Source organism: Callospermophilus lateralis, chromosome 15 (genome assembly GCF_048772815.1).
Source record: "Callospermophilus lateralis isolate mCalLat2 chromosome 15, mCalLat2.hap1, whole genome shotgun sequence".
NCBI lineage: Eukaryota > Metazoa > Chordata > Mammalia > Rodentia > Sciuridae > Callospermophilus > Callospermophilus lateralis.
The window spans coordinates 21994876-22022444 of NC_135319.1; the positions used below are offsets into that span (position 1 = coordinate 21994876).

Consider the following 27569-nt stretch of genomic DNA (forward strand, 5'->3'; position numbering starts at 1 on the left):
CAGAATATCATATAACCATTAAATAGTTTTTGAAGAATGTTTAATAACCTGGAAAATGTTCATAATAAATTCTTATAAAACAAAATCATTTATGGAATCACCCCAATTTTTTGACATACAGGTAGCCAGGAGTCTGGTGGTGGCCACTATGTCAACGTCCTCCTCTTCTCTCTCCTTCCTAGCAGAACTACAGTTTGGGTAAATGCCAATCCCCCCACATACACACACACACCTCCCAGAGACATGTTCTCTATGAAGCTGGAATTCCGTTCCTCTAAAGCCATTCAATGCACAGCACATTTCAGCAACTCTCATAGGTCCACAGAACTGGCCTAGTATGACTGTCCAATTTAGGGAGGAAGGACTTACATAAACTCCAGGTTGAGGGAGTCTTTTCTCTCTCAGTTTATCCTGCTACATGTACAGCCCAATAGCAGGTCTCCAAGTACTAGTTAATGCTTGAAGTACAAGTTAAAACCAACCACATCAATTTCATGCACACCAGGGTCACACTCAGCTCAAGCTCTAAAAGGCTGATCAAGGCCCCAGGCCCTGGATGCCACCTGGCCTGACTCCCTCTCAATCTGAAACAGTCACATCTTAAACTGCCCTATCCCTCCCCTCCCTCTTTCTGCCTGTGTGAAGCAAAATGCACTTGAATTACTCCACAGTACACAAATTCCTCTGAGATATCCCTAATCCCCACAGCTTCAACTCTATCTGTGCACCCAGGATGCCAAGACTGGGTCTCCAGCCAGATTTCTTTCCTTAATTCTAAACTATCCTGCACTAGATATCTAATTGCTGATGCGGATGTCCCCACTGCAGCATACATCAAAAGCCCCCTTCACCCCAGTTTCCGTGTCCAGTGGACAGAGAACATCCATTCTCCAGGGCCTATTCTGAAGACCAGGCCTTATCCCTTAATCAGTCTTCTTGTACTCCAGCAGAACCAACCAAACTCCCAATATTTCCACCTCCTAAATTCCTCTCCAAGTTCTCATGTCCCTCACTCCATACTGTCATAGTTCTATATACTGTCACAGTTCTAGCCACCATCATCTTTCATCTGAGTTATGGCACCTTCCAACATGATCCTTTCTCAGAGCAAAATCTGAATGTCTCATACCCCTAGTTCAAAGCCTCCAATGGCTGTCACTGCTTGTGGGACAGAGTGCACACCTTGGTCTAGCCTGTAAGACCATGAGAATCTCATCTCTGCTCACCCTTACAGCCTCACCTCTCTCACTGCCATCACCCTAATACCTGCCCACATGGCCAGCACCTTGCCAGCCTGAACTGTCCTCAGTTCCTATAAAGCGCATTCTGCTGACCTTTCAACCCTCGCTTGCTTTTTACCCTCCACTTCCTCCCAGCTACCTTCTACTCATCTCAAGACCTCAGTTTCCTCCATACAGACTTCCCTGTCTCGTTCTCTCCAGACATGTTGAGGACCGTTCCTTAGAGCACCTATGCTAGTTAGGACCCCACTGTGATCCTTTCATAATAGTGTTACCCTTCCTGAGCTTCTTGAGACTATGAATAACCTCTTCTTTAAATGATCTCAAATTGCCATTATTACATGAAAACACTTTTTAAATACTAGAAGAAAATATGGTCAAAGTATTCAGAGATTACTTCCAAGTTGGGGGATCTTTGACTCCTGAACAAAAACTTTTTTTATAAATACAGTAAACCACATGGTGCTTAAAATATTCAACATCATCTTCTACGCAAATGAAAACTGGTGGTTCTAACAGAAAAATGAGATTTTGGGCCAAGCCCTAACTTTAAGGAGGCTTACCCTATACTCCAACATGACAAAATGCCTCTGTCTGCTTATGAATACTTCCACCTCCTGCTGTGCATGGTTACTGCCCCTGGCTCTCAGAGTCAGAGCAGAAGAAGCCAGAGGTCACAATAGACTTCCTAGAGAATGTCCTCAGACTATCCAAGCTGAGATCTTCACCAATGGCAGGGCCCTGACAGATGCCCCTCAAGCACCCTGGGGAGAATGGGACTCTGCCCTGGCCCCTGGCCCCTGGCCCCTTCCAAAACGGCATTCCTTTTTAAAAGGATCAAAAGCACAAGCTTCTTTATATCCTCCAAGGGTCATAAAAGAGAATTATCATCAATATACACTTAGCAGGGATTAGGGAACAACCAATCAAAGGCTGTTTAAAATATTTAAAAACAAGCTCACATTCAAATAAGCATGAATTCATACATATGGCTTTTTAGGTTGTATACCATTTTTTTTTTCTCTTTATAACACACCTTCTACAAACTGCTACACTGATGACTCACACTTATTCATTTAAGGCAGCTATTTTCTTCGGCTTCACATCTATCTGATATTATTATACCCTTTAATTTCTGCCATTCTCCCCACCTCCCTCATTAAAATAGGGAGATTTTCACACTGAGTTGAAATCTCAGAGCTGAGGCAGATTGTTCCTGGACCACAGAAGGGGCAATCAAACCCATTAACAATCACAACAACTGAACCACCCTTTCCAACTTCAATATCAATGAGATGAGCCTAAGAAATGGCTAAATGTACTAGAGTGATTAGCATCAATTACCAAACAGACTCCAGTTCCTTTTATCTTTAATCATCATTGATTACCTAATGAATTTGGTACATCAACAGCTTCATGGTCAAATATTTAAATCATAAGGTTAGAAACCTGCTAGTCATAGCCAGGAAATTACAAAGTACAATAAAAAGTTTATTAACTTTTTTGGGTGTTCATTCTTAATTAGAAATTAACTAAATGATAACCAAGACATTAAAGTACTAACTTAAATTTGAAAGGTAAATAATTGTATTTCCTCTCCATCATAACATTCAGGAGCCCATCATTATAATAAAAATGGCAAGGTGAAAAGAATGCAATATATCCATTATAAACCAGAAATAAAACAACTGGTTTAGATTTTTATTAACCACATGTAATATGTTTCTCCCTCTTCTAAAAACAAACAGGCATACAATACGCATTTTAAAAACACCTAACAACAAACCAAATTTCTTTTACTATGAAGTTTCTTGTTATCACACAACTTTTTATGTTCCAATGTTCATGAACCTTAAAATTGCAACACTAAGACCATCTCAAATTTGGCCCCCAACATCTTCTGCTGCAAGAATTCAGAAAAAAATGTACATAGCCAATGAAGCAATGCCAGTTCATGCATAACTTCATTTGACCTCAAGGGCTGATGATTTTTCTTTAGGACACAAGCAAAGAGGAGACTCTTAAGTTCACCTAGTTTCAGGAGAGGTCATGTTTTAAAACTGTTAGGAAAATGTTAACCAATTTGCCTGGGCATGTGAAGTGGAGGGGAACCAAGCTCCTCAGTATACCTCTATATGTAAAGACCCTAGTTGTTTGGCTGATATATTACACCATTTTCAGAAGCCACTTCCACCAATACTATTTTAATAAAGATGATCTGGGCACTAGTCCAATATGCTGCACTATTTCATTATGAAGAAGAGGTTATGGGCATTGATAGTTAATTGATTACAGATGATGCTCATTATTAGTCCTGACTTCCACTCCTAGTAGGATTGTCACCACTCAAGAGAACATGTTTTAATTTTTAGATTAAAACTACACTGCAGGGATAACTTTAGGATTCCTAGGCCCAGAATATTAGACTCCATACAAATGTCATAACAGGAAAGAAAGGGAAGGGAAGGAAAAAGATGGGAAAATAGAAAACCCCAAAAATCATTTAAGGAAAGACAATCCTACAAACCATCTGGGGCAACTTGGGACATTCTAGTTACCTAAACAACAGAAACAAAACAAAAAACCAACAGAGAGGACAATCAAAGAACTAATTTGTGGGCTGGGGACATAGCTCATTTGGTAGAATGCTTGCCTCACATGAACAAGGCCCTGGGTTCAATTCCCAGCATCACCAAAAAAAAAAAAAAAAAGGTGGGGGACTTATTTAAACAAAATCATTTTTTAAATGCTAAACTAATAAATAAGAAAACCCTATATACCCATTTTCAACTTTGATTTTTCCCTTGGGTTGAAATGTTTTTACATATTTCCAGACAAAACATAACAGAATTTTAACATTTGAGAAAATCCTCTGCCTCAATACAACTTCCTTTTAATGACACTGACAAAATATTTAGCATTTAAAACTCTCTAAATGTTTTCCCTCCTCTTACATCCATATAAATACAATGGGAACTTCCAATTTTTTAAAAAAATTTCAAAACATTCCTCACAAGAAGTACTGATCTGCTAACTGAATGAAAGAACAAGAAATAAAAGCAAAATGCCAAACTCTGAAGACTAAAAATAACAGTTTTTACTCAATAGCTCACAGTCGGTATTTGACTCTCTATTAAACATTTCTCTGCTGATACACTGAAGTGAAGGACAGTAACTTTCTGCAATTGCTGATTTCAGGCACACAGACACTGTTTTAAAGGCATTTCCAAATCATGTGTTGGGAGTACCTGAGATTCCTAGGTCACAACCATCTCTCACTCATTAGATAAGTCTATCAAAACATAGGAGCTCTTGGATTATCTGGGTTCAAGATTAAACATCCTATATAACTTACCTGAAAAATTTTTACTAATACAGACTTCCATAAAGCCAATTTACAACTTAAATATGGAAATGTACTCGAGTCCTTTACTTCAAGATCAGGTATTTCAGTCCTACCATACTGAACAATAAAATACATATTATTTTAAAATACTAAATTTATTCACATTTTTAAGGACAATAAAAATTAAAATCTACACAGTCTTTTTGGCCTTGGCCTTAGAATGTATATGAAATCGTAAAGACTGGGAGAGGAGCCACAAGGGGAGCATAGTGAGTAGACAAGTAACTTCATTCAAAAAGAAAAAGAGTGCTTTCTATAAATGCTATCACAAGCACTGACTATAAAGGAAATTAGGGAGAATGGCTTCTTCAAAGATCCAACTTTCCCCATGAATAGACTTTGTGCTTACTGTAATGCTCACCTGGTCTTCTGCCAGAACAAATATTTTAATGTAAAATTTAATAAATGGAACTAAAGGTATTATGTCTAATTTAAAATTCCATATTGTGTAAACTATTGATATTAACATAATTGAGTTTGTAAACAATCCATTTGCAGGAGCTAACCTTAGACATTGTATTGACCCAAAATATCTAGTGGGGCTCATCTGCAAAATGAAGCATCAATGCCTGGAATTCATTAAAAGTGTTACATGTTTAATTTCTCCTGCCCTACAGCTCCATTGTCTCGTAAAATTTTTCCTTTGATGTCCCCCACTAAAAGAATTAAAGGAATATTGTAATTGAAATGTCATCAATAATTCACAAGACCCTCCTCCACAGCAATACATCTGATGAAATATTAATTGAGCTCCACAGACTGACAGTCTGCAGAGGAGCACTTGCCTGTAATTTGAACCACGAGTCCTGATCTTGCTGTAGCTCAGACCTGCCAAGAAGGCAATTATCTGGATGGTCTTGCCCAATCCCATTTCATCTCCCAGAATTCCTCCTGCCTGCTGGCAGTGCAATTCCCACAGCCACCTAACACCTGTCTGCTGGTACCTACAACAAAAAACACCAACAAGAAAAGAGAAAACGGCAAATGGTAGATAATACGGATCATAACAGAAAGTACTCATGAATTAATCATTTGGCTAGGTTCTAGTACCAGTCAGAGAAAGAGGCTGGATGTGTGTTTTACATGAGTATTATATTTATAAGGTCATACATTTTTGATCACCTAGGCATAAAATCACAAATTTTTCTTTACAGAACATTAACACATTTCTAATTAAACTGATAGATAGGGTAATTAGGGACTATTTCATTTCTTTTTCAACATTAGGATAGCTTAGTAAACAAGCATAAACTTATTATCTTTTATTCACTCTCTAGGAAAAAAATTCCAAATATTTTTAGTCTATAAAGTTTCGTACTTTTTTGTATGAGGCAATATGTTTGTTTTTTCAATCTGAATAGCATCAAGAAAGCAAAACAGATAACACCACAATTTATAGCTTATACAACTGTCAAGTAACTTGATAATCACATTATCTTTTTATAGGAAAAATTAAATTTTAAGGCAATAAACAAGTCTGAATAATAGGGTTGCTCTCAAAATTAGTATATAACAGATGACTCTGCTGTACCACTAGCAGATGCAAAAAAGAAAGTTTAAAGACTCAACAGTACAAAAGTTCTTTTTAATATTTTAAAATAGAAATTGATTCAGGGACTTTATCATAAGGACAAAAAGATTAGAGCTATTAAAATTTTAAATAAGAAAAACAGGTCAAAGAGAAATAATATATCACTATCCCTCTCAAAAAAAAAAAAAAAAAAAAAAGCACAAAATGTAGGAGTTGGTATTTTCTTATCTCCACTAATGGAACAGTCGACTAGTCTATAAATCCAAAACTGAAGTTTTTTTTTTTTTTTTTAAAGGAATAATGCAAAACCATTTTTATGAAAGACTTAACATCACTCAATAATATGAAGATTTTATGACATGTTTAAAAATCTAAAATAAAAACTACTTAAGTTTTTTCCAAAGAAGATACCAAGTTTAATGAGCTACCCACCTTAGAAGATGGCATTACTCTTGTTGTTTTACTGTCCCAATATTTACTATTTGATATCTGGTATGTCTACCTAAAATCTCATTTAGATCTCAGTTCTTACTGAGCTGATTTTATTTAACCTCTTTCAGTAATTAACTTCCCCCAGTATTCTGCAGATCAATCTAGAAGTGTTTCTCTAGCTGTTACCATTACCTACAATGTAACGAAAACTTTTGAGAACTTTTCTACTTTAGTTTTCTAATTATAAAATACACACTGGATATGCACTTTGGAGAAGAGGGTTAAAAATCAAAACATAATGGTCTAGTATGTGTATAAGATCATTTAATTCAGAAAGAACATGTTCCATAAATATGTTGGATGTAAACAGAGAATAATGAGTCTATTGCCGGGGAGGCACTAGGCCTGGTGGTTTGGACACAGAATCAAATACCCTGCACAGAGGCAGATATCAGTACATTTTTAATTAGGAAACAAAGGCTCAGAGTGGTTAAGTAACTTGTCACACTCAACCAGTTTCCAGAATCACTGAATTTTAGCCAACTAACCTCCTCTTAACTAAGGAACTATGGGAGCAGCTCCTCAGGGCAGGAATCAGAATCTCCCCACTGGCATACTACCTATACTACCTCCACCCAACATAGGGCCAACACCTCTCTTTATCTGGGGCCTAAACCTAATAAAAGTGGGAAGAATCTGGAGAACAGCAACTGGGAAATTTTGATAAGGAATGGTAATCAGTATGGTATCCCAGAAGTAGTCTGGGAGGGAGCTAGAACACTGGATTCCACATGACCCTCGAAAGGCAATGTGCTGGTTGTTATCACATCCCCAACCTCATTTCCAAGAGCTCTCAAATAGCATGATTGTGGGTTTATAAGAAGATGGGTAGCACTAAAGAAATGACTTCAGGAAAAATCTGTAAGTCACATTTCCACATGGAAATCTCCAATAGCTAGGGCTATTGCACAAAGATGGTACAGAGTAGCATGTTCTTTACACCCACAGCACAGGTAGATCCTTGAAGTTGAAGGAAATTCACTCACACATGCACCATGGTCAGCAGGGGTGTATGCTGGGTGAGGAGTGAGGAGGCCTGGGCTCTGGTTCCAGCAAAGGTAATGACTGGTTTTATTGCTCCACTTTTCAAATAATAAATAGTGTAAAATACTATAAAACAATTACACAGTTGAGATGAAAACAGATTACAGAATCCAGTTTCAAAGCCTTTGAAAAGAATGAAAATTTTTCTTTAAAAAAGGTAAAGATTCTTATAAACTATTTAAAAATATTAACAAAATATTGTACTCTGCTATCTCCATGGTACCAAACATCACAAAATAACCACAAAAATTGGTGTGTATTAGCACTGCCATATTAACTCAATACTGTGTTTACTAGTTTGGCTAAAAGTAAGGTCAAAAGATAGAAGTTTGTCATGTGACTGCTAAATTATACAGATGAATGCATTTGCTGGGCAAACTTTCAAAACAGAAATTTAGAAGTTAGACATTATCTTGAAGAAAACAGCACTTAAGTGGATAACTCTACCTTCTGACTCCCTGGTGTACAACTATACACCCTGTTAATTCAATTCCACAGAGCACAGTAAAAACATATCTATAGTTTAAAATTAAATTGGCCTGGTAAAACTTAATCATAAAAGAAAAATGGAGACTCCTATTACTCTTTTTATACAGAAGAACAGGAACAGAAGTTTTAAAACACTTATAAAATATTTAAAATTCTGTTTTTGATAAACAATAAAATACTTTCTAAGAATGTATGTTTAAAACTAATTAAAAACATAAACATCATGCATTTAATATTTAATACAATAGGGTTAATAGTCAATACATTGACTCTTAGTAAGTACAAACATTCTAAGTAAGCATAAGTTTGATTCTATTAATTGTGAAATTTCTTTGCTAGAAAACCTGACATTTATATAAAAATGCATATTCAAACTCGACTCCTCAGGTTATTTGCCAAATCACTTACTACACGTGCAGAAGCATCCTGTCTTTGTTAAATCAATTGAATCTATAATGTGGGTATTCCTTTTGCCAGTACAACACTCATACTATTTGGCCTGTTCCTTAATAAGCAATCAGTTTAGAGAAAATGAAAGAGTGGCCATTAAATGTTGCCTTTATTTACTTTCCCATGGTTGGTTTTCATTTGGGAGAAGCAATAAACAGAGCAGCCACCTCTCCAGGCTATGAAATGACTTCTCTGCAGAAATTACTAGAGATTCAAATTTCACCTGCAATTCTTCTCTGTTCAGTTATGGTCACCCAAGTGCATCAATTCACCTATTCTAAGGACTCCTCTTTGCTCTAAGTGTAGTGAGATGAAATAACTACTCTTTACCTCTCCCCTAACCCTGCATAGAGAAATTAAAACCATAATAAAGGATTGAGGATGTAGCTCAAAGGTAGAGGACTCACCTGGTATGCCTGAAACCCTGAATTCGATCCCCAGCTCAATACACATATCCCATGTATATATGGAGGGTGTGTGTGTGTGTGTGTATGTGTATGCATATGTGTATATACATGGACTCTTTGAAAGGAAATATAAAGAACATGCTATATATATATTTTAGTTGTAGTTGGACACAACACCTTTACTTATTTGTTTGTTTGTTTATTTTTATGTAGTGCTGATGATCAAACCCAGGGCCTCACACATGCTTAATTAGGTAAGTGCTCTACCATTGAACCACAACCCCAGCCCAAAGAGCATGCTATTTTTAAGCAGACATTTTCCACAAGTTTAGGGCATGGCTGATGCCTGAATCTATAAAGGACATCAAACTTAATCATCTCACAGAAAGAAATTTGCATCCTGCTACCAACTATAAATTGATAGGAAAAAGAGAGAAAGAAGCTATTTAATGGTTTAATTTCCTGTATGCACCTAAGAAGCCTTCCTAAGCATCTTGTTAAGTAAATCCTACGAGTGAGGAGTTGGAAAATGTTCCTTACTATTTACATTCATCATGGGAGATGCCCAGCCTATAGAGTCAAAGCATACATCTATCAGGCAGCAGTTGCTCATCCCAAACACTCAGCCATTTTACGTAAGGAACAAGTCAGCCTCAAATAGCAACTTAATCCTCGAGGTGTTGCCTAGGTCTTCTCTTCTGACATTAGAACGACATCTACATAAAATATTTAGAAGCACATTTGGTCAACTCAAACGTATTATACCCTTAGGTATGATATAGGACACTCAGAAAATCATGTGAACATTTTTTTATTTCTACAAAGAAGTTAAAAGGGGGAGGGGCCCTTCCAGAGGTTTGATTTTAACATACAACTCTTGATATTGATTTTAGTATACAACTCTTTTTAAAATTAGTCTGAAGTAAGAATTAGCGGTTTGGTTCCTTAAAATTACTAAAAACAAAAAAATAATTCAATGGAGAGGTTTTTAAATATGTAGCTTTTCGTCTGCTTAGATCTATATAGATTCATCAGTTTACAAACATACCCAACGCGCACTTTAGTCAATTTATTATCATCTAATTTTAATGAACAGCATGTGGCTAAAATTTCATTTGACAGTGTTTGTATTTGCAATAAATTGCTGCAAGTACCTTAAGGACCTACAGGTAACTAATGTGTAATTCCTAAAATATTAATTTGTACCCAATGGCTCAATAACAAATTTAAAGGACAAAACACATGGCACATACTTAAAGAGCTTTTTGAACAGAAAGCCTGGCACTTTGAAACCTTCATCAAATTCGGCATCACTTTCCTCAGAATCATCTTCAAGTTTCAGACGTTTCTCTTTGTCTTGCAGTCTTAGTTTATTCCACCTCCTATTATGAAAATAAAAATTATATTTCCATTACTTTGGTTATATAAAAATAGGTAGTTCTAGATCACAAGCTGGGAAAAAAACGGCAAATTAGAACAGTATTTCCGGTTTCTGCTGCCATCATTACTCCTATTTTATTGATAGTCAAAGATGGAAAACAATTCTCTTTTTCTGCCTTCTCAATTTGATTCTTATTTGAAGTATTATAGCTGCCCTAGAAATATTCCTGTAAGGTCTCATTTCATTATCAAAACTACTCACTCCTCTCTGGCATACACTAAGGGAAAATTTCTAAAAATATGTAAACTTAGATCTAGAAAAGATTCAGAAAAATCTTTTATCTCCAAAACAGCAATACAGTATAAAAACATTTTATTTATTTATAATTATTATTTCTGTACTAAAAATGATAGTCATTAGCATAAAACAACACAGTATCTTGGACATACAGCAACTTTTTTAGTCATAACTGCTGTATCAGATACTCTAATAATTCACTTAACTGAAGTGGAAGCATCAACAAAATGGACTGATAATTATACTACTCAGAAAAAAAAATGTATTCATTGAATAAAATCTAAATTACAAATTATTTGCATTCATATAACTAAAATGGACTCTGACTTTGTTTAAAAAAAAAACCCACAGTAAATAGCCTGAGATTCTATGCACATTAAAATAAATTAATTTCTTCAGCATACATGCAACTGACATTCTGTTGGAATGTTGGAAAATGGTTGGAATGGAATAAAGCAATACAAATACATGCCTTCAAACTAAAAAATCTCACAGGAAGGGATGAGAACAGTAACATACAAAGAAGGCATTTATCTGCCACTGACTATGCAATAAAAATAGAGACTGTCTGAGGGAAGGAAGAGAGAACTGAAAGGATTATATACTGCCCAGTGAGAGGTAGGGAATGTTTTCCAGGACACATTACAAACCCAGCATGGAGGCCAACTGCCAGAGAGATTGGCATTCCCATCCAGAGAGCTGCTGGTAGACCTCAAAGCACATCCATCCTTTGATAAATTCTTCCCTGGTTGAAAATTTCAACTCTTTAAAATAACACAAAGAAGGGCTGGCTGAAATTTACTTGTCATCAATAAGAAAGCACTAGTTGGTTATCTGAAACTGCACTGCAGGGTAGTAAGAGAACTTACAAATAAGATCAATGAAGCACTATTGTTAATTTTGAGAACAGCAAATGGAAGAGGCAGGATATGACCAAGTCTAGGGAAATAGTTCTCATACAATCATAAGGTTTAATATATGTTGTTCTTTTTATATAAAAAACTTAATGTACTTAACTTTTAAAGGTAATCTCTCCCTTTCTTTTATTAGTATTTTTTTTCCTTAAAAATTATTTCTGGCCAGGCACGGTGGCCCATGCCTGTAATCCCAGCAGCTCAGGAGGTTGAGGAAGGATGATCTTGAGTCGAAAGCCAGCCTCAGCAAATTAGCAAGGCCCTAAGCAACTCAGTGAGAGCCTGTTTCTAGTAAAATATAAAAAAGGGCTAAGGATGTGGCTCAATGGTTAAGTGCTCCTGGGTTCAATCCCCAGTACCAAAAAAAAAAAAAAAAAAAAAAAAATTATTTCCATGCAATTGACAAACTGAAGTATCTCTAAGTGGTTATGACAGTCTTTGCTATTCTTTTGAGTTTCATGTTATTTATAAATTAGTTAAGTGCAATGGTTTTCAAGGGGGCAATTCTGCCCTTTTACCCTCAGAGATAATCTGATACACTTGATTATTGTAAGTGTGAGAGGACTAGGGGGACATCCTGCAGGTGTTATCCAGATAAATATCCTACAACTCTCAGGCTCCTCACCTTTGCCAATTAAAAGTTATCTGGTCTCACATGCCAATAATGCCGAGGCTATGAAACCCTTAATATCAGAACTTAGAAACTAAAAAAACACACGTATTTTTTTCCTGGTGCACATATCAAAATTCTTGCTACTCATTCTCTGAAATTTAACAAACAGTTTCAGATAATGAGAAAATTCCTCAGTACCCAACCTTACTATCAATTCAGTACCAAATATCTGCATAACAAAAAATACTTGTATTTAGAAAATTTGTGGATAATGTGAAATTGAAAGAATCGCAAAAACTATCACAGCCACTTAAAAAGACTTCATTTTGCAATTTCTCAAAGATGACTTTACAGGAAGAGAAATGAAAACTCAGAAGATACTGGCTTTAGAAGTTTGACACAATAATAGCATTCAAATTTCCACACCAGAGTATCATGTATTAAACTTCACTGATAGATGACAGCTATTTCCTTGGACTTAACCAATAAATCTTTGTGGCTGTTAAATTTCCCACCACAACATTCTGCACTGACAAGGTTTCACCTTCTATTCCTTCCTCTCTCTCACCCTCCTAAAATATACAGGCATCATGTCACCACAGAACTTAGTACCTAGGAAACCACATAAGCCACCATAGAAGTGATTGCATCCCAGTGCCTTCCGCTTCACAAAGACAAAAAGCACTGAACATTTATTAAGTCTGGCCAAAGGATGAGTAAAGGTGGTGGGGAAAAATCATTATGACCTAAAAGTACCTGTAGCATTGTGAAGACAAATTGTCCCAGCAGAATCACATACACGTTACAGACAAAATACCAGGTTGATAGAATCTCAGGCATATGTAGCTCAGGCAAGAGATTCTGTTAGCTACAGCAATGCTTCCTTGCTTCCTCTTGTGGCTTAGAGCTGACCATCTAAGGCATGCCCACAGAAGTAATGCAACAAGGTGCTGGCCAACAAGAGGGCTATACAGAATGTGGTACACAGGGAGAGGTGGAGCTCTTATCACCTGAATACAGACACAGAGAAGTTTTCCCCACCCTTGGTGCTATCAAATATCTTAAAGATGCCCTCTTCAGCATATTAACCAGGTTATCCTGAAGCCTTGAGCTCAGCAAGCTATCTGACCATAAGAGGAAGCAGTGCTATGAATATGCATTATAGGCTAGACATGCAAAAGCACAGGCCCACAAAAGTCTGGGTGCACATTGGCTAGAATCAAATTCTGCTGCTATTAGCTCATTAACCCTCACCAAGTTGACCAATCTTGTTAGCACCTACGTTTCCTCCATCCTGTGATGGGGAGACCACCACTACCTACTTCACTGGGTTTGGGGAGGGTTAAACTAGGTGTCACATGCAAAGACTCAAAACAAAGCCTAAAATATAAGAAGTGCTTAATCAATTAAAACGGTACTACGTTCACTTACTTAAACTTGCTAAAATCCTCACTATAACCCTACAGCTGGCACTATTACCACATTCACATAGAGAAAGAAACAGGCAATAGACAATGCAACAAAATATGCACATGACAACGAAATGCACCACAAATGTTTAATAGAACATGCATATTTGAATTAAAACTAGGATAACATCAAATGGGATGTTCAGTAAATTATTATGAATGTGATCACTATATATACATAGATATTTGCCCTTCAGAAGACACCTGCTGGACTATCGTACTTAAAAAATCTTGCCATGGGCTGACGATGTGGCTCAGTGGTTGAATACATGCTTAGCTCTACATGCACAAGAACCTGGGTTCAATCCCCAGCTCCAAAAATAAATTTTTAAAAATTTCCATAAATTTGTAAACAATTTGCTGTCATGAAGTATGGTAGGTTACTATATGGCTGTAACAAAGGCAGATGCAGACACAGAGTAACATGAAATGGCTAGGGGCAGGTCAAAGTCAAGATCTATGCCTAAGTGAGCTGAAATCCAGACCATTAGGAATGGCTCCAAAATGTCTAAATTCTGTTACTTCAATAAATGCACCAGCTAACTGAGAGAAATCAGAAGGGGGCAGTAAATTATCCAATACTTACCTTTTTAGAAAAGAAATAACTTTTTCAAGTTCTCTATCCTCTCATTTAAAAAAATCCGCACATGTAATAGTCACAGCTGCAGCCACATAAAACGAAGTGGGCCTGGTGTTCCCTGGCAGGGTTTCTAACTCCTCGCATGGCTGCCATGTTCAGCCCGCTATCAACTCCACTGGCAGCCACTTAGAAAAGAAGCCAGTAATAAACATAAACTTACAATTCCAATCAGATGCAAGCCCAGAAAACACTCCCTGGCTTGTCCACATTTGTGCAGGAATGAGACACTGGTCCAGGTTGCAGGGTCTAGTGCTAATCCTGCAACAATGACCTGTAGATGCACCTCAGCCTAAAACTAGTTCAACTGCATCAGAACCAGTGTAAACTGATGGGTCTCTCATCAATGGAACCCTAAGAATATACCCAAGAGCAAGTTTCCACCATCTAAAGTTAATTTATTTTAGAATTTCCAGCATTCAGAATGTTCACATAAGTAGAAAAACATGGCTAGCCACCATTATGCCATGTATTGTATGTGGCTTCCTCAACTCTGTCCACCTGCATATCTAGTACCATAATCAACATGCATATCCACCCATCTTTTGATCCTTTCAAATCCCTACCCAGAGCAGCACCTCTGATCCAAGTAAATGTTCCCTGACCAGGCAGAATTAACATCCTCTCTTCCAAGTGCCCTTTATAACTCCCACCAAGTATTAGCATATTGTGAAATCCGCATCTGTCTCCCATTAGTCTTAAGACAGAGACACTGACTTTGACATTTTTATATTCTGAGAGACTAGCACGATGCTCTCCTCATGGCAAACATTCAATAAATGCCAAATTATTAAGTTCAGAATTGGGCTACAGATAAAAGACAAGCAGACAGAGGGACATGGCTTGCAAATTGTCAAAGTAAGTCATCAGAAATGGTTCTAGAAACTTTCTGTTTCATCTTATTTAGAGACTACCTCCTGCTCATCTTCTGCTTCTTCTACATGTGTGACTTCTGATGTCCTACACCTAACTCTATCTATTGAATAAACATGGTTACAATCTATGATAAAGAATGACCCCTGGAAGAGAGTGACTGCAAAGAGAAAGAAATTCTTAATTTAGAATCTTGTAACCAAAAAAAAAAAAAGAAAAAAGAAAAAGACAGAAGGATAGAAAGAAAAAGGAAAAGAGGGAAAACTCTTGGGCTGGGATTGTGGCTCAGCAGTAGAACGCTCGCCTAGCATGGGCGGGACCCGGGTTTGATCCTTAGCACCACATAAAAATAAAGGCATTGTGTTGTGTCCATCTACATCTAAAAAATAAATATTTAAAAAAGAGGGAAAACTCATTTTTTAAAAATAATTAAAAATGAAATAAGTGAAATGAAAATTGTTTAACATATTTTCAAACCTGAGCTCCACTTTTTGGGTCCACCAGTGGGTCCACTTTGTAACAAGACTGACTGGTTTCTGTACCCAAGTCAATGGGAAGAAATCAAAAACTCCAAGTTTGGTCCAAGCTTCCTCAGGACAAGTAAAAAAGGCTGGTCAAAAGATTCAACTGCTTACCAAAGAATTCTTCTTACAATAGGAAAAGGAGTTTAGTCCTAAATTATGTGTCCATTCCTAAGAAGGAAATAATGCTTTTGTTGTTCCCATATTCATCTGTCTTTACTAAAGACTTGTTATCAGTCACAGACACAAAGAAAACAAAGCGAGTGTATTATTTCCACAGTATGTTCTACCTCCTAAGGCCCCCATCAGATTCCAATGGTGGCCACTAGAGCAGAACCCAATAATAAACACAGATTTGTGCTAACTACAAAAAAATGAAAACAAGATGTACGCAGACAGCTGTATTACAGGGCTTCACCTGAGAAAGGGAGATCCAAACTTTAGAAAATGTTACTCACCACTGCTGCATTTGTCTTCTTGATCACAAAATGAGCCAAAGACAGGGTCTTCTAAGGACTAAGTGAGATGGTATATGTACAATACATTTGGGAAGCTACACAAATATCAGAAGCTATCTTGAAATATTTGGCAGATTACATAACATTCACAAAAAGAGTGAAATCAAAAAATTTTAATTAATTGCACGTTAATGTGAATTAAAAGTAACCAATGTCAAAAAACCTACTGTAACTTTGGGCAGGCAGGATTTAAGTTCATCCCCTAAGTTACCCAACCCCACACTGGCCAGTCAAGGTGAACAGAACATTGTGGTCATGCCATCCTATGCATCTAGAATTACAAGAAGTCTGGAAATTGAGTCCCAGGAGAAGAAACAAGAAAACTCCCAAGGGAAGGCTCTGGCACATCTACCATAGAACATAACTGTGAGGACCCACAGTGCCATCTTTACTTATGCTGCCCTCAAAAGTAAAGAGACAGTTAAGTTTCAGTGTCCCCTGGAAAGAAGTCTAGTGCCCTCTAGTGTGTTCAAAGGAGAAATAAGACAACTATTGATACTGTATTTGTAAAAGTAAGCCTTAATCACATGAACAAAAATGTGTGAAAGGTACAAAAAGCATAACATCAATAAAATTAACTGTGTAACAGCTAATAATTTGGTTATACACACTAGATAGTACCAATTGTAAACTGTCTTTTACTTGGAAAAGAGATCCCCTTTTCATATACCTCAATGTTTATGAGCACTTCTTTGTGGCTCACACAGACTCTCTTTTCAAGCATCTTACTGGCTTGTGGAATCTTTGTCCTGTTTCGGCTAGTGGCATGTGAAAATACGAATAGCTAAGAGTTAGTGAGCATTATCTTTGTAGTTCTACCACCCTTGGTATTATCACCGTTGCCATTTTATAGATGAGGAATCTCTGCATTCAGATCCCACCGCCTGTGAGTTCCAACCTATATGAATATACTGTCACCTCAAGTAAAGTTGGCTAGTTCTGGACAAATTTTGTTCTGAGATTACACATATGTACATGTGTATATATTTGTAAATTCAGAGTCAAAAAACAAATATAGGTGATAATGGCTGACAGTGATTTCACCATGTGATAAGCACTGATTTAAGTATTTCACATTTATTAATTCATTTAGTCCTTACAATCCAATGGGGCAGATACTCTATTATTACTATTGTTATTCTTTTTTATTTCACAGTTAAAGAAAGGCAGACTAGGAAACATGAAGGTAACTGCCAAAGATTACCAATAAGACAGTGATGAAGCCTCCAGCCCAGATAATCAGACTCTAGAATCTGTCCTCTCTATGACATAATATAGTCTCAAAAAACTCCACAGAAGCTGGTGTGGAGGTGAACACCTATAATTGGAGCTACTAGGAAGCTGAAGCAGGTGTATGGCAAATTCAAAACTAGCGCCCTAAGCAATTTCATGAGCCCCTGTCTCAAAATACAAAAGAACTGGGAATATGGCTCAATGGTTAAGTGCCCCAGGTTCAATCTCCAGTACCAAAACAAAACAAAAACCACTCCATAGAACTTCCCTTTTCTCACATAAGGAAAACAATTATACAAGGGCAAACCAAATTTTAAAACTCTGATTCAAATTTTATCTTTAAAAAATATGAGCACTAGGGGCAAAAAAAACTGCCTTCATCTTTGTACGATAACATGATCCCTTCCTGCCTCAGCACTGAGCAAGGTTAAGTCAAAATTCACTCTTCACTGGACACCAGCAAACTTTTTCAAGTAAAAGCAATGGCAGCATAGCAGTTCTTCTGATTACAGACAGTCTCGACTGAACCATCACATGAGATGCATTAATACCAGACAAATCGACATATACACTGCCTATACCAACCTATAAAAAAGGGACAAGGTACACCTATTGATGGGGATTGTCAAATATGAGCAGCGTTGGATCACTTATTAGTAAATGAACATGCCTCCTCCAAAACTTCAATAAAATTTAAGCACACATGAGGTGCTTAAAATTCAAAATTGTCCTTACTGCTCTGCCTTTATATTGTTTTTGTGTTACAAAGGTCACTGAGCCTAGAGCAGTTTAAATCTATACTGATGGGAAAGAAAAAACTACACACCACAGAGTTAAACTATTCTTAATATGGAGTGAAATTTCAACCTCAGAATCATTCTCCACTTATTGCAATCTCCATGAAAGAAATTCTACAACAGCAGCACAATGAGTACAATTTGATTTTTAAAAATATATTCAGGCACCAAGCTGGGTATTTAATATAGTTTGCATTTTTGTAGTGCAGTAGGTTTTCTACTTCAGACAGCTAAGAATTCCTTACAGATTAGTCTAATTTGCTAAATTGAGATACTCAGTGTTTTACTTTTCTTATCTGCCTTTTTATGGTCTATCTGGGTGGACTTAATTGGCACATCTGAGCAGATGAAATACCCTCACTTAGGAGTCCAGATCTCACAGAGTAAATTAAGACTGATGCAGACAATTATGCCCGAAGCTGAGAATGAAAGGTGTGCACAGAGCAGGAAGCAGAATTAGTCTTCATTTGTGTCTCAGCTTTGTCATTTAAAAGAAGTCAAAGTGCTCTCTAAGAAAACATCCTTAAGGGAGTAACTTTTTCTTTTCTCTTTAAAATACGGATTCCTAGAAGAAGAAAATAAAAAAGAACACTGGCTTATTTTTAAAAAAGAAACAAACTCCTGGAAATAGATAAAAACAATCTTTAAGTCACTGTCTTTAGGCTTCTGGATCAAATCTAGATTAAACTTTCACTAAACTCAGATTTTTCAGAGATCAAGTAATTTGGGCTTTAAAACAAAACACACAAGCAAATCAATTTGATTTTTGCTTAAGTGGGGCATAAAATTGCTGAATGCTCACCCAGTGCAATCAAGGATCCAACCAAAAGGCAGACAGGGAACACTCCCAGTAAAAATGGGATCTTGGCAAAAGGAAGAGAAAGAGGCTCCATAGAGACAACAAAATGGAGATAGAGCAGAGGTTCTGCAAACATGGCCTTCAGCAAGGTCTCTGGACAGTTGAGAGCTGGTCCCACCAAGTTAGGAGAGAAACCAGTCCCTGCAGCAATGCTCATCTGAGTCCATTGCAGCAGACCAGATGCTGGATCACTTCCACTTTCACACTCCTTTCCAAGTTTCCTCCACTAATCTTACCTTGGCTAAATGACATCACCCTCAGGGATCAGGTTCCTATCTCCTAGAGCCTTCGAGGACTAAACCCAATAGCCCACACATGATGTGAAACATCATCAAGTGGTAAACATCCAAATACACTAACTCTGTGTTCTTATACGCTCTCCCCCACACACCCATACCTGATGTCACTCGTGTTCAGGCAAATCCTTAAGACATTTTAAAATATTTATTCTGGTTGGCTTTCAGATAGGTGGGCTCTTAAGGGAAGACAAAAAGACCCTTACTAGATGAAGAACCAAATCTTTGAGCATGACCAGTCCTGCCTGTCTCTTTAGTTAGAAGAAAAAAACCCACGGTGTTTGCTTATAACAGATCAACTAGGACAAAAACGTAATTGATTTCAACATCACCAGATTCAAAGATTTATACAACATGCCCACAACTGATTTATGAGTAGACTGTTTAACCAAGAAATATTCTGAAGCCCAAATATCAAATGATTAACATGGAATTTCATTTTCACAAAAGCTTGCCTGGGGACCTGCACTTTCTTTCCCAGAAAATCCTATATGTAGCCAGATGGTTCAACCATGGTGTCTTAATGGTCTGCTCCTCTCTGAGAGGTGAGGGGCATCTATACTTGTGCCTGGTTTTTGATGCATCTTAGAATTTTTTTCAGCCATACTGTCAAGAACCTACCAAGGTCTAGTTCAGGTCACAATGACCTTGGAGGTACCTCCTTGGACCCCTGTTGAGTGACTGCTCAATCCTCTCAGTCTCTAAAAATGATGACGGCCTGCCCCTTCTCAGAACTGTGCATGTGTACAAGCAAATCCTACAAACCAGGATCCAACCTACCCTGGCCATTGAAGCAACACTGCTTAAGAATGAAGACAATGAGGAACATTATTTTCCCAGATGACTAAGCCTACTGGTCAGTTAGAAGACATTCTATAGATTTACACAATGAATGGAGTCCCCATCAGCCTTTTTTAACTCAATATTCAATGAATCAAGAAAAACCTTTAGGATCAAAATTTACTGAAAACACTTTCTAGCAACAGGTATCATACAAATTCAGTTTACACCAGATCACGAGGCAAATCCCAACATGATCTACACCATACTTTTCAGGTCTTCTAGACTCCCTAGCCATCTCTTCATACCCTCCTCCAACCCAATTCCCAGATCCCAGCTTTCAGGTTTGGTTTCTAGGCCATGGAGATGGGAACAGCTGTGTGCTGGTTCTTGGCACCACCGTGTGGTCACACCTGGATATTGCACCTTCCACCCAATCTCAAAATGGAAGGAAATACATTTACATGGCATTGACACTTCAAACCTCAGCTCTGTCTTTTATTAACAGTGAGACCATATGCAAAATGATTAACTTGGAAGGACTATGATACAGTGTTTGCATAGCCCACAATAATTACAGCAACGTAAAGATATATATGTCTAGAATCAAAAGTTGCAATAATGTAGAAAATAAAAACAAAAAACACAGATACAGGTAATTTTCTCATCTTAATAATTGTTTTTTGTTGTTGTTCATATTTTCTGTGGTACTGGGGATTGAACCAAGGGGTGCTCTACAGCTAAGGGTTTTTTTCTCTTCCCCCCCAGCCCTTTTTATTTTTAATTCTGAGATAGGGTGTAACTAAGTTGCCCAGGCTGGCCTTGAACTTGCCATCCTCCTGCTCAGCCTCACCAGTAGCTAGGATTATAGGCATGCACCACCACAGTCCAGCTTAATATTGTTATATTTTTACAATTTAAAAACACGAGACAGGCTGGGGATGTGGCTCAAGTGGTAGCGCACTCGTCTAGCATGCGTGAGACACTGGGTTCAATTCTCAGCACCACATAAAAATAAAATAAAGATATTTTGTCCACCTAAAAAACTAAAAAAATAAATATTAAAAAATAAATTAAAACAGAAGACATCATCACAAGTGCAGAAAGGTGGGGAAAGAGTAGAAAGCCTTAAAACCATGAAAAGGTACCAACTCTAATCAGTTTCAGGCTGTGATCTCAGCAGCTTAGCTCAATATACCAGATAATTTGAGGAGACTCAGGCACCTAGAGAACTGACTGGCAGTGGGGCTGGGTTGGAGATTTATCACAGAAGCAAAACTATGCTGACTTTGGGATGAGTAGGAAAATAAAAGCATTACATCTCAAATCCCCAAAATCCTTAAGATTCTTTCCAACCACTTCAAAGGTCCCCTAAATGGGAGCACATTTCTTTCTAAACCAAAGCCTATGATAATGAAGAATGCCACAGACCTCACATCAGAATCAGTGAAACTCAGTCAAAGCACAAGTGCGCACCCAGTTTCTCCACACCCAGACCTGCTGCCCCTGACTCAGCAGCTGAGTCAAGCTCCTGCCTGTTGAAGACGTGCCCAGGTGATTCTTATGTGCACACACCCATAACAACCAGAACATCTGTTGCTTTTAGCTGAGCTTAGTGCAGCTAATTTAGCTGAATTAGGTAGTTAGAATCCCCTTCTAGGCCTTTGTCTATGTAAATACAACTGTGCAGAGCACAAAAGGGAAGATTTTAGAAAAACTGATATAAACCAAGTTGGCTAACAACTACAGCTTCAGAAAGGAAAACAGTATATAAAATCAATTTATATACATCCAGTAGTTCCCAACACAGTGCACCAGAATGACATGGGCAAGCTGTTTCAAAGACCTGCCCAGTGGCCCCACACTAGACCTTCTGAGTCTGCACCTCCAGCATTGGGGCTCCCAGGGGTCACAAAATCGATTTGTGGGCCAGGAAGCATGGTTTCTTGCTAAGGAAGTACCTGCAGTTAACTCAGCAACTTAAATAACAACTGGGAGGTGAAAACAGAAGAGTGAGCTTGGGGTTAAACTCAAGTGATAAGTGCTAGGTCTGGTTCAGTGAGGAGACAGAATAGTCTTTGGAAGTGGGCCTGGTCTGTGCCCATAGCAGTTTTGACTACTGCTGGGAAAAATGCCAGAATAATCAGTGTCATTTGTTTGACTATCTTAAAGGTAGCAAATAGCTGGTATGAATGTTGCTGGTTTCTTTACCCATTGACCCAGGACAGAGATCACTAAGGAACTGTGGCACTCTCCCAGTGAACCCAAACAGGGCCTCAACCTCCCACTGAACAGATGTCCATTCCCCTGAGATAGAAGACAGTAGGCCAAGTGAAGTACATGTGAATCCCTGTCCTGATGTGATCAGTTCAGAAGCTGGGCCTCTCTGCAGATCATGCCACCATTCTAATCTCTTAAGGTAATCCAAATGAGATCTCTAAGGATCTCAGAGCAAAGCAAGTCCTTTTCTTCTCAGTGATACACCTAAAGTTTTGGGAAAAATGCAAAGTTTTTAACTTGTATCTCTGTCAATATTCTGATAGGGTTCTGCACTGGAATGTACCTCCTCCACAAAGTCTCCCCCCATCCTAAGACACCTCAGTCTAAATTCATTTATGCCCTTCACATCTCATTAGGTCCTATCTGTGTTCATGTCACTAACAGCCTGAAGATTCTTGGCCAGGAACCCTAAAAGTCAGTCCTAGAATGAAGATGTGCACTCACATAGTATAAGCAAAGATGAAGCAATGGGAACTGACTTCACATCTCGACTGGGAAGTAAGTCAAAACTGAGGCAGCAAGGTCTGGGCACAGGTACCAATGGAATTTAATGCCCTGCACCAAAGGGTTTGGTGTTGAGATTTCTAAAATAGTGGTATGTTTTAAGTGCCATATCCTAACAGAAAATGATAGAACCTGCAGAACACTGACGTGAATAGGAATCAACAAAATATTTACTTCTAAGCAATGACTCACCACCCCCCACCATTGAATGTTAGCAGAGAAACACACACCAGGGGAACACCCCTGAGGAGTCAACCTTCATATGCACTTGGATACACAGAAGGAAAGAAAAACATGTGGAAAGAGAAAATGCACGGGTAGTTGAAAAATGGTTAGAACCGCCAAGACTGAGCTGAGGTCCTAAGCCAGTTCAGAGGAAGCAGGATCATTACTCCTGTTGCCTAGTTCCAGAAAAGATCATGCTATTCAAAAGCCCCAACAGGAAATGCCTGCTGAACATCAGGCAAAACAAAGATGCTTAGTCAAGACAAACTATTCATTATAGCTAATGAAAGGCCTATGGACTCTGAAGCTGAGAGGATAAAGGGGATGAGATGTCTAGGAGGCACCCACTCTCTTCCAAGAGTTTGAAAGTGTATTACAATTAGCAGGCTACAACCAATGTGAATCTGTGAAGTTCTGTACAAAGTTCTCAGACTGAGTCCATATTCCTAAATCCTAACCACTAAGAAAAATTCAGTTTCCAAATTTTAAACTATGTGACTTTTTGGGGGATCATCCATCATTAAATCATTGCTAAAATACATAATCCTTTTTCTTCTTCACTCAAAGAAATACCATTATTATTTCAATCTATCTACAAAGATTAACAACAAGCAACAAAATATAGAGTGACTGGCAGTTCTCAAATATTCTTAATATGCTTTTCAATCCTGAGCATTTTATTTTCTTTTAACTTCCCCCAATCCAAAGAGCACCAAAGGAGATGTAATACAAACCTTTCAATGTGGATATCTGCAGCTTAACAGCCTTAATAACTAGCTATAAAATTTTAAGAGCTATCGTATTTTGGTGGCAATTACAGTTATTGATATTTCTGAAATTCATTTGAGATTTTACTGTAACTTTAGCAAAAAAATTTGGCTTATGATATGGCTCTGGAAATAATAAATTGTTTTACAATCTTAACATTATTAAGAAAAACTTACTGCCATGAAATCAAACTGCACCCACATTTAAAATTCAATCAAAATAAATTGCTCTTGATCAAAATACTGATATACTTAAAATATATTTAATATTGACCCAGTTTAATGAGAATATACATTGCTGCACTTATAATCAATATGTTGAGATTAACACTTTTATTAATTTTCTACAGTAATTAAGAAGACTGACATTGCTCACTGTTCAAGAGTATTGAGCAATATTCCTCAAACAATGTTACAGATATCAAGTATGCACACTGAAGTTGCAGTGAGAAATGACAAAAATCATTCCTCAGTCATGAGTACTATGTGAGGTACTATTGGAACCTGAATAACAGCTCTCAAAAACTGGATTTAAGTCACAGGGCTTCATATTACTAAAATCACCATGCTGCATCCACTCTGAAAAGCAGCGTCCAAGAATTTTTTGTTGTTGTTATTCTTTTGGCAATACCAAGGATTAAACGCAGGGGCACTCGACTGCCGAGCTACATCCCCAGCCATTTTTATTTTTTGACAGGGTATCACTAAGTTTCTGTTCCCTTGAACTTGCGATCTTCCTACCTCAGACTCTCAAGGAGCTGGAGTTATAGACACGTACCTCCCGTCCCTGCTATTAGTGGTTACAAACAGAAGAAAAGTAGTAGGTTAGCATCATTTAAAGGGATTTAAGAAAGTGGTCTATAATTCTGTAGATGACTGTTTTCTCAAGACAAGGAAGGGGAATTTAAGAAGGCTTTAGACTTCTAAAATTACTATTCTGCTTCAAAATGAATAATAAAAATAAATAAAAAGGCTATTTATTGTATGAGAAATACAATAAACCAGATCTTCCCACATTGAGAAATAAGGAAAAACTCTTGAGAAGCAGGAAAAAGCCCCCCAATATTAAATAATCAAGAAGTACTGCCATTCATTTTTCCCTCTGACTTCCTCAGAAATCTAGAGCACTCGGTGAGATACTGCAGAGAAGACTGCGGTGTACAGATTGCCAGGCTCAAAAAAAACCCTGTGGTGATGGCAATTTTGACTTCATATTACACCTGTTCACTCCTTTTCATCTCACCTGTATCATATAATATCATATCAATAAAGTCACAGAGGCAAAAGACAAAGTCAGTCTCTAGCATAAAAAAAAATCACAGTGAAAAGGAAGGTACACTGTACACACAAAGTACATTTCTGACACAACAGAGGTTTATAATTCTGTAGATGCCTATTTTCTCAAGACAAGGAAGGAGGGATTTAAGAAAGTAAGCTTAAAAGACTTCTAAAATTACTATTCTGCTTCAAAATGATTTAAAAAAAACAGTATACACAACACAATCTTTTCCTTTTGTTACACTTAGTACAGTGTGACCACTCAGAGTAAAAGCCACACAACTCTCACATCAGTATTCTCTATGCACTTTCCCTAGACTTTCTCTTAAGCTCTTCACCTTAGATTTGCCCCCAAGTGTGGCTCAAGACCTGGAATTATAAGGATTTGGGGTCTGAGGTTCACTGAGACCTTGGCTCCTATTTCTAGCAGGTTAGAGCTGCAGGAAGCCCAACCTTTTGTACATGGGAATCTAGAAAAGTAAGCTGGACCTAGAATGTTTATGTGTCATTAATAAAGCTGCTGCCTAACATCAAGTAAGCAGTACAATGTACTCACAATCCCTGCAGACCCACCTTAATCGCTGTTTATAATAATCTTCATCTCCATCATCTTGGCATCTCACTACTTTTCGACTTCCTTTTCCTCCTCCGTTGGCTTCAGCTTCTTCCTCAGAACTTGGGAAAAAATCGTCATCAACCTCTTGCACTGAGGCTTTCTTCTGGCGTTTCCTGCCCTTGAGCACAGGCCTCAGTTCATAGTCAGTGGCATCTCCACACAGGCCAGCCTCTGCCTCCTCTTCCTGCTCTGTGAGACAGGACCAAGACTCTCCACTCTCAGAATCTCCCTCTGACTTTGGCCTGGCCTCTGACTCAAGGGGCTTCTTCCCTCTTGGCAACCCCACCTTCCCCTGGAACTGCAGTGCCCTCTTCTGGAGCTTCCTGATGTGCTTTTTCAAGCACTTGTCTGTTTTTGAGAGAACTTTGCTTCTCTGATTTGTTTTGTTTTCATGTGGTCCTGGGCCAGCCTTAGACATGACCAAGGCTGGTGCTTTTCTGGCTGCTCTTTTATTAGCAGCTTGCTTCTTCCTTTCAACAGACAGTTTTGCTTGATCTGCCAAATACTTTTCGAAGCCTGATGCCTCATTGAGCATTATTTTTCTAGGCTTTTTCTCTTGTTTCTGAGGGACCTGGGTACCAAATGGTGTCATCTGACCAGTGCGAATGAGCTCTTCCCAGGCAGTCTCCTGGGCAGGCATGAGCATACTGCCAAGACAGGACGGCCCTGGCTCTGAAAGAGCAACAATAATGTGACTAGCATAAAACTTCCCAAGAGTACAGTGGAAATATTCACTTGTTCAAGTAGGTACCTACCAATAATTTACATAAAAACATGAATGTAATAAAGTATAAATATTATAGCACTTAATATATTCCTGTTCAAAAAGATGACTTCTCAGTAACTTTTCTTCAAAATATCATACCATATAAATGTGGTATATATACAACATGGAATATTATTCAGCCATTAAAAAAAAAATGAAGTTCTCTCATTTGGGACAGCATGAATGGAAATGAAGATCATCGTGCTAAGTGAAATAGGCTACTCACAGAAAAATAAGTACTATATGACTGCATTCATATTCAGAATCTAAAAATGCTGAGCTCATAAAAGTGGAGATCAGAATGGTGGCAATGGCTGGGGAGAGCAGGGGGAAGGAAGAATGGTCTTGCTCAAGGTACTGAGTTATAGTTAGGAAGTTCTGGTGTGCACAGCAGGTAACTCTTCATAACAATAGCATGCTACATATTTCAAAAAGCAAGAAAAGGTAGCTTGAACGTTTTCACCATAGAAAAATGGATAACTGTTTGAAGAGACAGATATGTTCAACCTGAATTATACCTTAGGCAATATACACATTTATTGAAATATCACATAGCACCTTAAAAACATGTATAAATTTTTTTAAGTTAAAAAAAATACACTTGAATTTAAAGTTTTAAATATCACATTATAAATATACTTTGTATAACTAAAGACAGGCCTAGAACTATAAAAATTATCAACAGAAGAGTAGCCCACAAGAAAAAAATAAAATCCAAGTTTCCATATTTTTGCTAATATCAATATTCAGATGGACCTAAATTCAAGACAGTAAAATTAAAACAGGCATCACCATGTATCCAAACAGGAAAAAATTCAAAGTGTTATCTCTGTACTGCTCAGCAAGTATTTACCAGTCAACTGTAGCTATTTAAAAATTAAATTA

The 27569-nt window shown here is 37.7% G+C and overlaps 1 protein-coding gene across 1 annotated transcript in view; it reads right to left on the minus strand.

The window, feature by feature from the left end:
- Ercc6 (ERCC excision repair 6, chromatin remodeling factor) overlaps positions 1-27569 on the minus strand; it is a 79947-nt gene that overhangs the window by 39103 nt on the left and 13275 nt on the right. The window contains exons 5-7 of the mRNA XM_076834268.1: positions 25876-26590; positions 10314-10442; positions 5433-5591 (exon numbers count right to left, since the gene is read on the minus strand). Coding sequence (XP_076690383.1) covers positions 5433-5591; positions 10314-10442; positions 25876-26590 — 1003 coding nt within the window. The remainder of the gene's footprint in view (positions 1-5432; positions 5592-10313; positions 10443-25875; positions 26591-27569) is intronic.